Genomic DNA, 12,820 nt, shown 5'->3' on the forward strand with positions numbered 1-12,820 from the left:
CAGTTAAGCAGCTGACTTCGGCTCAGGTCATGATCTCGCGGTTCATGGGTTCAGGCCCCACATCAGGCTCTGTGCTGACAGCTCAGAGCCTGGAGCCAGCTTTGGATTCTGTGTCTTCCTCTCTCTCTGCCCCTCCCCCGCTCATGCTCAGTCTGTCTCTCTCAAAAATGAATGTTAAAAAAAAATTAAAAAAAAAAAAAAAGAAACTAGGTAGGTGGTTGTAGTAATTATGGAGGTTTTCAATTAAAACACTTCAGATGTAAATCGCAGTGGGTAAAACAGATTTAATTTCTGAAAAATCAGGGACCAAGTAGATTGCAAGTAAAATATTCTATCTTAATATGAAAGTCAAGAAAAAAAAGTATTTCATGTATAGATCAATAAAATCACTTACTGCTTACCAGGACTATGATGAGTTGTAAATCCTCCATTCTGAAATTCACCTCCTGCCACATTCATTCTACCAGGATTAAAAGGTCCTACTGCAGTCTTGGTCTGTGAAGTCAAAGATGGGGCGTATGTTTGTATATTAACACCAAAATTACTTGACTGAAGTCCTTTAGCGACATCTCCCAAGTTGGTATTCTACAGTGATGTTATACGTGTAATCATTAAGTTCATATCTCGCCCAGCATTCAGAGCTTATACCTGTTTCTAAGGTTGTAACATTAGCAATAGGAATTTCAGAGTCGATTCTGTAGTGATAACATTATTACCCATTCCTGCATTTACCTTACTTCTTGAAAGACTGGAAGTGGAGAAATTCAAATCTTTGGTTCTATTTTTAGTTCCAGGAAGTCCCCATTCAATATAATTGGAAGAATTTTTCTTGTCTTCTCCATTTGTTTCTATGTCCTCTTCATCATCGATAATAATCGTCTCACTTATATTTCCCTTCTGAGAAGCTGAATCTCTTGAGGAAGGAAGAATTATGGAATAATTTCCTTGTAGACTTTCATTTCTTGATGAAGCAAATATAAAATTTCTTTGATCAGTTACTGCTGGAGCAGAAGTTGAAGGAGGTTGTATAGATTCAATAAATACAACATCATCATCATCATCATCATCATCATCATCATCATCATCATCTTCCACTGATGAGTTTCTAGATCTATTGACTAAAGAACTAGTTGGGCCACCAAATGAATTTCCAACATCCATGAGGCTAGCTGCCATGGCTTTACTCTTTAATAAAACAGGAGTCTGTTCAGCCAAGTCTAATCCTCTCACTGAACGTTTATCCATGCCAAAGAACCTGTAACAGAGGAAAGTAAATAACAAAAGTTCTAGTATATTATGATCATTGTGTTTTATTGCAATGAAATTTTAAATTCTGGTGAGTTTTATCCAACCCTCAAGGAAAATATTGTTACTCATTTTGTTTTTCCTCTCTCATTAACCATTTAATGCCTACCTCAGAGTTTGATGGAAATTAATCATCCAATTTGTAGTAGTCCTTAAAAAAATGCACTCATAGTACTCAATTTAACTTACCCTTTACAATGAAAAAAAAAATCTAAGTCTTCTTTTGAAATAGGAAATAGTAACAAAATCATTCTATCAAATACCAATCACCCAGGATCCAAATACAATCACTATACTATACTTTTGTCTACTAAAGTGACTATCATCTAATCCTTATTGCTCTAGCGTCTTTGTCACTGTTTTTCAAATTCTCCGCTTCTAACATAACTTTGATTAAATCTTCCTTATCCTTGTCCAGAAATTGCCAGACATTATGCTACGGGTTTTTCATGTAAAATTCTGAAAACAGCTCCATAATATAGGTATAACTTAATCTACTTTACAAATCAGGAAAGGAAAACCAACTAAATTGTTCTAGGTAAGACTGAGTAGAACTTAAACCCCAGGCCCTAACTCTAGGCCTCAAATTCTTAGCATTCATTTATATTCAACAAATACTTCTGTGAACCTGCTCTGCACTAGGGTATGACAAAGGAAAGGATCCAGCAGACAGACATAATTGAAGAATCTGGAAAAGTAAATAACCGATGAAGCAAGGATCTTAAAAGTAGACAGGAGATATGTGCACAGGTGGTAATGGAACTGATTATGAGTAAAAAAATCACCTCTATCTGAAAGACAAGGAAAAGCTAAGTATAACTGGAATATTTGTAAGTACATAGAAATGATAAATGAAAAGCTGAGGTAAGTTTATATATGACAGCCTCAATGTTCTTAGAATTTCAAGAATAAAGAACATGGGAACTGTATGGGTATTAAATTATTAAGAAAACTCATTTCATATGGCAGTCTTCATTCCATTTTAAACAACTCATACTGAAATATGCTGCATAACATTTCTCTTCAAAAATTTTCCCAACTAATTTTAATTGATAATAAAGTCATGCAATAAGTAAAGTTTATTCTTAGTATGTGTTATATCTTTAAATATTAACTCAGTTAATGCTTATAAAAGTGAAGTGAAACTATTCTTTTTCCCATTTTACCCATTAGGAAATGAAGACTCAGGAGATACGTAATCAGCATAGCCTGTTCAAATGTCCAAAGGATAGAGTTAGGATTGAAATCTAAGAAATCTGACTCTAGAATCGATTTCATAGCCAGTATATTATATGCAATTAATGTATAAAGCAATTTTTAGAAATTACTTATCTTTTATTAAGATGAAAATCAACATTCAGAAAGTCTATTTTAAAGAAAAGATAACAAATCTAAGAGACCACTTTAAAAGGGTTATAAAAACCACAAAAGTTGGGATCATGATTAACATTCATCCAGTAAACTGGTTACATGGTTGATTTTCAAAGGAAAGAGGCAATAATTTAGCCTAAACTGAATTATGACATATAAGAGCTGTTATACATGAATTCTCTTAGTCCTTTGTATCTATATTTGAATAAACCTACAACAGAGAAGAACAACTTCTGGAAAAGGGCTATTGCTGACGCCACAGTATCCTCTGGTGACATGTCTTAATCTTTTCAAAGAAAATAAAAGAAAGACCATTCTTCATGCTTTGCTCACTGCAGTCCTCCATCTCTGAAAAAAGATTTAAGTATTCATCTACTCTCAAATCACAGATTATAAAAAAGTTAAACTACTGCTAAAACTCACTGTGCATATAATTTGACCAAATACTTTAATTTCAGAAACAGAAGACTACAGAAAAGTTTTGACTACTTCTATAATATCCAAAAACAGAAAAAGTTACACTTCAGCAATTAGTTGTGTGGCACTGAGCAAATTACTTCACCTCATTAAGTTTTCTAAACTATAAACTGTAAATGGGGATAATATACAATTCCAAGGTTTTTATTCAGATAACTGGACATGTAAGTCCCTGGCGTCTGCTTGGATCATATTAAAGAAAGTAAAAAAAGTTAAATCCCTCTCCTATGAGAAGGTATTCAGGCAAATACTTTGCTTACATCCTGGGATTTCAACAAGTGTCTGATCTTAAACATTTAGCTAGTCTCCTTTGGTATCTTAATCATCTACAACTGATAACCAATGTTTAACATATTTTCATTTTGATACAATGAAAATTAATGTAATCTCAAGTAATGGAAAAGGAAAGGAAAATCTGCACAGAGAAATTTGATAAAAGATTATAACACCACCATGCAAAAAAGTTAGGCTGCAGACCAAATAAGAATGTTAAATGCAGACTATCTCTAGATAATTGGTAACAACTTTGTAAAATTAACAGGGTATTTAATTAGGGGTAAAGATAAGACTTATTAAAACAAAGACAAGAGTGTTTTGCCCTTTTGTATTTACCTTTAGTGACATCTCAGTTGTTTTTATTTCCTGAAGGAAATTAAAAATTTGTGGCAAAATATATATAACATAAAACTTGCCATTTTAACCATTTTTAAGCATACATGGTCAGTTTTTAAAATATGCTTTTTAAAAGTTGCAAAAGTTTTTGTTATATTCTTATCAGTTGAGTGATTTAATAGCCATTCAATTTTCAATGTTTACATACAATTACACAAAATTTACATTATTACAAAGAATCTGTCAGTGGTTTAAAGCTAAAATAGAAACGTTGAGATGTTAATATGACAAGATTAGCACATATAAGAAAGGTAAACTAACTTGCTCTATGAATCTACAAAAATTAAAATCAACAGTAAAGTATTTAAAAATAATTATTGGGGTGCTTAGCTAGCTGTCACTAGAGCATGCGACTCTTGATCTCAAGGTTGTGAGTGTGAGCCCCATGGTGGGTATAGAAATTACTTAAAAATAAAATCTTAGGGAAAAAAAAAAAATCACCATAAAAAAATTATGGTTTCAAAGGTTCATTTTTTTGGCCATCTATATTCTGTAGGCTCTATAAAAGATAATTAGGACGTAGGTTACAAAACCGGTTAAGATTTTTTTTTTTAATGTTTATTTATTTTTGAGAGAGAGAGAGACAGAGCATGAGAATAGGAGGGGCAAAGAGAGAGGGAGACAGAATCTGAAGCAGGATCCAGGCTCTGAGCTGCCATACAGAGCCTGACGTGGGGCTCGAACTTGTGAACCACAAGATCATGACCTGAGTCAAAGTTGGATGCTCAACCAACCAAGCCACCCAGGCGCCCCACAAAAACCGTTGTTAATCATTAATTAGTCCTAGAACATGTCCTACTGCATCTTTGTGGACTTATATTGTCACAGAACAGGTCTTACTATACAAATATTTATATATTTACATAAAAAGAATCTCAACTCGAAAGCCAACTCATGTTTAGTGAGTATCTGCTATAAGCATTCCCATTTGAGATCAGAAACAAAATAAAGGTGTGCTATGATTCTGGAGGTATAAAAATGTAATCAGATAGGATAAAGAAGACTCAAATGAACAACTACAACAAATGGCAAGAGAATTAGTAAAGTGTCCAAGTACAAAATTACTATCTAGAAATCAATAGCCTGGTAGGGATTCAGTCGGTAGATTAATCACACACAACTAACTTCACTCCTTTCTAAAACCCCCATAAACAATGGTAAGGTTCCTACACACAAGGAAAGGAAGAACAAGAAAAAAAGCAACAAGATTTTGTAAGCTGAAGAGCAAATGGATGAGTAACTACCTCGGTGGATCTGAGACAGCCAAACTAAAACAGTGATGGAACAAGCTAAGAGAAACTTCCTGATTATGCCATAGAATCTTCAAAAGGCTCAGAAACCAGGAGGTGCAGATATCTCTGGAACAGGGGATAGGGGAGCTAAAATGAGGTTGGGAGATCCTAGAACTATTGTCTCCCTCCATGTTGACAATGACAGGTTCTTCCCTACCCTGGCACAAGGTTCTAGACTTTTACTCTTTGGATAGAACGGAAGATTTTTGTCTGGGGTTCACCAAGCATGGATGAATGGTTCAATATCATGCATACGAAATGTTTCCTCCCACTTGATTCCCACAGAGGTGGCATCCAGACCTTTATCTTTCAGGACCTGACTCTTGCCTGGAAGACTTCTTTCTCAGGAACACTCACCTATGTTTTAAAAACAAAAATTGTTTTAAGTTTATTTCTTTTGAGAGAAGAGCACAAGCAGGGGAAGGGCAGAGAGAGAGGAGGACTGAGGATCCGAAGCAGGCTATGTGCTGACAGCAGAGCCTGATGCGGGGCTCAAACTCATGACGACCTCAGCTGAAGTCAGACGCTAAACCGACTGACCCACACAGGTGCGTCAGAAACACTCTTCTCTATGAAATTAGGAACCAACAAAAACAGGAAAAGACCTAAAGATAATGACTCTAGAGATTCTCCATCAATTGGCCAAAAGAACCATTCTACAGTGAAGTTCCCAAATTGAAAGCCCAACCACACTTTTCTGATTTGCTTTCTAGTTCTGAATTCTTAATCACAAGTAGACCAGTCAAGAATTATGAAATATCTGAGGAAAGCTTCTAATAGGAATAGTTAAAAGAGAAAAAAAAAGAACGATAGATAAATGCAGGAAAAACAAACGTAAAATGAAAAACTACAAAATTATCAGTACTCTATCTGGGTGATGAGTAAAGATCATAGAAAATTAACTTTTTTTTGTGGTTTCTATGTCTAACGTGGGGCTTGAACTTACAACCTCTAGATCAACAGTTGCATACTCTACCAACTAAGCCAACAGGTACCCCCCAAATTAACATTTCTAACATAATAAAGAGCCTGCAGATATTAAAAGCTTAGCAGAAAGGAAAAACTTACGGGAAGCTTGGGTGGCTCAGTCAGTTAAACATCTGACTACAGCTCAGGTCATGATCTTGTGGTTCATGAGTTCAAGCCCCACGTGGAGCTCTGCACCATTAGCATGTGTGCACGTGCACTCTCTCTCAAAAATAAATAAATATTTTAAAAATAAAACAAAAGTAAGGGGAAACTTAGTTTTAAGTTGAAAGATAATCCTGAGGAAATCTCACGTAATAAAAAAAACAAAAACACAAAAACCTAGAGGATAAGAATTACAGTTACCATTAACAGTATGTATGTGTATATGTGTGTGTCCCAAAACTTATGGACCAGGCACTTTACCTATTTTTATAGTCAAATAAATCTTAACAGCAATCTTGGGAAGATATACATAATTTACTCATTTATAAAATGCCCATAATAAATGTTCATTTATTTACCCTTATTTAGTTTGCACTTTCCAAATATATAAGATAGCAGAAATTTGTTGTTAATGTTTTTAAATTTTATTTACTTTTTAAGTATTCCCTTTAAAAAAATTTTTTTTCATGTTTATTTATTTTTGAGACAGAGCATGAGCATAGGAGGGGCAGAGAGAGAGGGAGACACAGAATCAAAAGCAGGATCCAGGCTCTGAGCTGTCAGCACAGAGGCCGACATGGGACTCGAACTCATGAACCGTGAGATCACGACCTGAGCTGAAGTCAGACGCTCAACTGACTGAGCCACTCAGGCACCCCACTTTTTTTTTTTTTTTTTAATATATGAAATTTATTGTCAAATTGGTTTCCATACAACACCCAGTGCTCATCCCAAAAGATGCCCTCTTCAATACCCATCACCTCCCCTCCCCTCCCTCCCACCCCCCATCAACCCTCAGTTTGTTCTCAGTTTTTAAGAGTCTCTTATGCTTTGGCTCTCTCCCACTCTAACCTCTTTTTTTTTTTCCTTCCCCTCCCCCATGGGTTTCTGTTAAGTTTCTCAGGATCCACGTAAGAGTGAAAACATATGGTATCTGTCTTTCTCTGTATGACTTATTTCACTTAGCATCACACTCTCCAGTTATATCCATGTTGCTACAAAGGGCCATATTTCATTCTTTCTCATCGCCACGTAGTACTCCATTGTGTATATAAACCACAATTTCTTTATCCATTCATCAGTTGATGGACATTTAGGCTCTTTCCACAATTTGGCTATTGTTGAGAGTGCTGCTATAAACATTGGGGTACAAGTGCCAGGCACCCCACTTTTTAAGTAATTTCTATGACCAACATGGGGCTTGAACTCATGACCCTGAGATCAAGAGTCAAATATGCCTCACTGACTGAGCCTGCCAGGCACCCCAAGATAGCAGCAATTTTAACTCCAATCTGGCTGGCACTAAAGCCTAGTTCTTTATACTACATCATGCTGCAAATACCTAGGAATACTCTGAGAAAAATGGCTTTTCTAAGTGATAATAACTGAGTCAGTGACTTGTTACCCTGCCAAACTCACCCCTCACTGGTTCCCTTTTTCTATGAATACCCAGCAGAGCTCTAGAACCGTGCCTACATCCCATCACCTCACAAAACTCCAGGGAATGTGAAATATCACCACGCAGGGATTATAGAAAAATTACTGAATTAAAACAATATCCATTCCTAAAAGCTAGACAGCAGTCTACATCCTGACACAGTGTCCTCGATCTAACTAACTAAAAAGGTGTACTGTGAAGAATAATAGCATTAAGTGCAAAGACAAGACTGGTAAGGAGAACAAGGCCAAAGAGAAGGCAGGAGTACTACCATGTGAGTTATTCTAATCACAAGTTTCATTTCAATCGCCAACTGTAAGGTGTTGGAACAGCTTTAAAGAACAAAATAGGCAGGACCTAAAACTGTACTGAATCCCAGATAATAGATGTGGAATCAGTGATTCTTTGTTTATAGTCCTCATCTTTAGGGGCGACTGGGTGGCTCAGGTCATGATCTTGGGGTTCGCCAATTCGAGCCTCATGTCAAGCTCTCTGCTGTCAGCACAGAGCCCACTTGGGATCCTGTCTCCCCTTTTCTGTCCCTCTACCGTTTGCGCACGCGTGCACGCACACACTCTCTCTCTCTCAAAACTAAACATTAAAAAATCATCATCTTCAGACTCCTAATAAAATTACTGATTCAGGAAAGGATTGGTGTTAAAAAACAATTAACTGACAGAGAATTGGGCATTTTATTGCACCAAAATGAAACATTACATAGATTACTTCCTGATACAAAGAAAAATACATTAACATCATAATGGAGAGATCCAGCTGTCACTACCAATTCGTGGTCAATCTCAGAACTAAAAGTAGTGTGACAACTAGATTATGTACCTCCTGATGTGATGCTGGCTGGAGGACTATCAGGGCACTTAAATAGAAAGCTTTCTCAGATGTAAGACAAACATACAAAAAATACTCTCTCCATCAACCTTAAAAGAACAGAAAATTCAGAGTATTTTTCTTTCTTTTTTTAATGTTTATTTTTGAGAGAGAGAGCACCAGTGGGGGAGGGACAGAGAGAGTGAGGGGGACAGAGGATCCCAAGCAGGCTGTGTGCTGACAGGCTGACAAGCAGCAACCCCGATGGAGGGCTTGAACACACAAACCACCAGATCATGACCTGAGCCAAAGTCAGAGGCTCAATTACTGAGCCACCCAGGTGCCCCTAGCTCTTTCTTAATCCAACAGCAAAGAAAGAAAATATTTTTATCCACTGAGAAGGTGGGGAAAAAAAGTTACACCCAAAGCATTTAAAGTGAAACCTACTTTAAATCCTATCCAGTGGTGTAAGTATCAGCATACATTCCCAGTGCTTTCCCAGGGATTACCCTGACTTGGCCCTGGGGACAGGGTCCACCTAAGCAACTAGCTCTCTGCCATCAAGATAACAGAAAGATAAATCGACTAACTATTGCACTAAGTGCATTTAAATTAAAAAGCAGGGTAAAATTACTCACAAATGGTATGTCTTCTTCCTTAATTTCTGCCAAAGCCGAACCAGACTGGCCTGAAGGTGATTCCTGATCCTAGAATGACAGGAGAGAGAGCTGCGAAACTATTTCATTACAGCCCATCTGGACGTAGCACCAACTCCTAACCACCAGAGGGAGGAAGCAAACGGTAAGAAGTCAAGGAGTTTCCGTGCTCTTCTTCCCTCCCCCAACCCAGAGCGGTGGAGAAGCGAGGTTTAAAAAAAACGCACAACAACTACTATAGGGATCTAAACGACGAGATGTAGCTAAATCTCGTTCTTCAAATTACAGAACGGGAGGTGGAGAACAAGCCTGCTCGAAGGGAAGGGGAGGGCGGGGTTGGTGGAAGGCAAAAGGTTCCCTCGACGCCAGCAAGAGAAGTGTATTCCCTCCTAAATTTGCCCACCCAGCGCTATCCCGGTCAATCGGGACACCAGTTCGGAGGTAAGGAGCGGCTCACGTCACCGCCGGGCGAAATCTCCTACATTTGCCCCAAGCAGTTGCTCTGACTCGGAGCCTTTGCAGTCCCTGTCCGCCATTAGAACTCGCCCAAATTACACAAGACGAGAAACTCCAGGGAACAGAAGAGCGACGGAGGGGACCCGGTGGGGGAAGAGGCAGCACCCTCGCCCCGAAAAACTTGGGGACCTCGGGCTGCCGCGGAGACAGTGGGAGCGCAGCCCCGAGAGCGGGAGAACGAACTGAGGCGCCCCTCCCCCCACCTTTCTACCTCCTCCGCCCCCCGCCCCCCGCAATAAAGAAAAGGAAAAATACCCCGCGACCTCCCACCGCCCCGGCCCGGAAAACCCCCGCCTCCCGAGCGACCCCCGCCTCTGGCGTCCTCCTCACCCAGCCCTCCCGGCCTCGCCCTCACTCTCGCAGCCCTTCGGGCCGCACGCGAAGACGCCTGTGACGAGAGCAGAGCCCGGAGCAGACCCCGAGGCCCCGACGCGGCAGCGGCAACTGCGGCCGCGCCGCGGGGTATTAATCCCGGGTCGGGGGGAGGCTCACGCATCTCCTCCTCCCGAGGCTGCGCTGCACCCAGCCACCCCTACTACCGGCGAATCTGGACTGCAAAGACAGCGGGGATAAGCCTCACCCGGTTCTGGCTGCGGCTCCGCGGAACGAACCCCCACTCCCCTGACCCACTCCCAGTCCCACCCCGCCATCGGCCACACGCACAACTCCGCTCGGTCCAGTCCCGGGTTTAGCGCTGGTGAGGAGGAGGAGGCGGAGGAGACGGAGGAGGCGGCGGTGCGGCCGAGCCCGGAGAGGCCCCGCCCTCCGCACCCTCATTGGCCGGCCGGAAAGGCGGGCCGCGGCGCCTCGGGCACGTCCATTGGCCACATCTGCCTTCCTTCAGGACCCCCCTCGGGGGGGTGGTCCGAAGGGCTGTCCGTCAGGCGCAGGCCACACCCCCCGGCGTCGCCCTTCCACTCCCCCCCCTCCGCCCGCTCCCGGCCCTCGGCCGCGTCCCCTCCCCTCCTTACCCCCGCCTCCCACCCCGCCCCCACCCCCGGGGCCGTCAGGGTCAGGCAGCCCGAGTTTCGCCGCCCGCTGCACCGGCCGCGGGCTCCGGCCCTGGGCGCCCGGGGTGCCCTCCAGGGCCCGGGACGGCCCGCGAGTCTGAGGCCGTGGCCGCCTGCCCTGGCTCGGGCCTGGGCGCCCAGGCTGCTGCAGCCGCTCCCAACGACCCTGCCCGAGGAGAGACGCGGCCTCGATGTCCCCAACGCCCTCCCTGTCCAGTTCCTGAAGCCCCCCGAGAGGGGCGAGCCCGGGCACGGGCTGGAGCGATTGAAAGTGGGAGGTCGGGGCAGCGGGTGAAGGGGGTTCCCGAGCGTGCCGCGGGGAGTGGGAGCGCCTCCACCCTCGCCTCACCCCCGTGGGGAATAGTCCCCCCACCTCCCGTCATGGCTGCAGGAGGAGACGACGTCCTCCATTTTGTCGGGACTGCTGTGGGAACTTGGGACCAGTTCAAAACCAGACCCCGTGGGGCTGGGAAACTTGTTCCCGCGAAGCCCCAACTGGGCTCCGCCATTCGGCCGGGGGGACGGCCCCTGATGCCGGCGTCTGCGTCTGAGGGGCCCTGGGGGACGGGCGCCACGGTGGAGGGACCCAGACGCCGCTCCCCGCCTCCATCAACCAAGATGGAGGAAGCTGCGGGCTCCCCTGGAGCCGGGCTCCCGCCTGTTGGAAGGGCCGGAGCCTCCCCTCGGTGCGTCCCTCGCCGCTGCCGTCGTCCTCCTCCGCGGCCCCTTTCGGTCGCCCTCCCCCAGCCTCTACCCGGCCTCCCCACTGCCTTCCACCATCTGCTGGTCCTCAACGGTCGATGGGGTCTCCACTCCACCGCCTGCTCCATCGCTTCGCCCGACCGGGGCCGGCCTGGCTGCGGGGAGCCGGGCGACGGTGCGCAGCGTGGCGGCGCGCCCCGGGGCGGGTGTGCCCGGAGAAGCCACATCGACGCTGGGGCTTCTCTTTTGTTCATCGTCTACACCTACGTCTTCGGCGCACGTCAGGGTGCCGTGCGACATCCAAGATTCCATGTAAAGATGAAAGCGGGGCCTCTTTCGTCTCACCCTAGCGGTTGTTCGTGGGATTACAACTGACGGTGTTTACAAGTTGGTAAAAAACCATTGCAGATGACACAAACGGATTTTAAAAACCGATTGAACCCCCTCAGTACTTTTTCTGGGATATGGTAAAGACACAGGCCTATTGAGTGACAGACACAAATCATCTAAGGCAAAAGCACGGTCATAGATGGACGAGAGTCTTTATATGTAGTGCTAGATTGCATGGACATCCCTAATGTCACCGAGATTTTTATGTTTTAACTCCTCAAGTATTGTTTGGAAATAAATGAAGCAACAAAATGTATTACCAACATTTCAATAACTGTGCAAGTTATAACCATCCCTATCCTGTTTAAGCACATGGTAAAGGCAAGCCAGAGAGGTACGTTGGATTAACAGGGTAGAGTTGTATAGACAATTTAAAGTAAGGTCTGTGTCAGAGACGTTAGATACTAGATTCAGTAGTCACACGTCACGTACTTCTGGAGGCATTATCTTGCTCACAATTCTCTGGCACTGATACTGTTCAAAGATGAAAAGATGATAATATTTGTTTCTCTATAATGACAAGAGTGAGAGGTCCATAGATTCTTTCCTTGATATGCTGCCGTGATTTCAAGGAATGTTGAATTAGAACAACAAAAGTCGACATTGGTGATAATATTTACTTCAATACATTTAAAGTATTTTCTGAATAACTTTTCATTATTAAAGGTGGACACAATGATTCCTATACAGACCACAAGAGCAAACCAAAGAGGCTCTATGATAAATTACATCGAGCTTCCAAGGACAGAAGAGTTGCATTCAAATTCTTATTTGTCTGCTACTAATTACAAACCCATGACTATCCTCACTTCCACCTCACTTGCTATTTTGTAATTAAATAATGCAGGATGTTGTAAGGTCCAAATAAAAAAAAAATTGTGACACTGATAAATAACTACAAGGCAATGCTGTTTATTATGGATCTTTTGATAATTAAAGACTGACTGCCCATGGAAAGGCGGAGAGACATTGTGATTAAGAGTACACTTTCTGCAGCCAGATCACCTGCCTTTGACTATCATCAGCTAGCTAGGT

The 12,820-nt window shown here is 42.8% G+C and overlaps 1 protein-coding gene across 9 annotated transcripts in view; it reads right to left on the reverse strand.

The window, feature by feature from the left end:
* The window catches only part of ZMYM5 (zinc finger MYM-type containing 5), a 34,067-nt gene extending 22,380 nt beyond the window's left edge, over positions 1-11,687 (reverse strand). The window contains exons 1-4 of one of the 9 annotated variants that reach the window (XR_006205806.1): positions 10,314-10,579; positions 9,150-9,218; positions 733-1,255; positions 402-495 (exon numbers count right to left, since the gene is read on the reverse strand). Coding sequence is in view for 8 of the 9 variants with exons in the window: in XM_042951219.1 (XP_042807153.1) it covers positions 402-495; positions 733-1,255; positions 9,150-9,218; positions 10,314-10,333 (706 nt within the window). In the remaining variant the exon portion in view is untranslated. Of the gene's footprint in view, positions 1-401; positions 496-732; positions 1,256-5,417; positions 5,475-9,149; positions 9,891-10,013; positions 10,241-10,263; positions 10,585-11,662 lie in introns of those variants that run through there. The other 8 variants (XM_042949144.1, XM_042947248.1, XM_042945625.1 and 5 more) reach the window with 8 other exon arrangements.
* Positions 11,688-12,820: the final 1,133 nt, after the last annotated feature.

Source organism: Panthera leo, chromosome A1, assembly GCF_018350215.1.
Source record: "Panthera leo isolate Ple1 chromosome A1, P.leo_Ple1_pat1.1, whole genome shotgun sequence".
NCBI lineage: Eukaryota > Metazoa > Chordata > Mammalia > Carnivora > Felidae > Panthera > Panthera leo.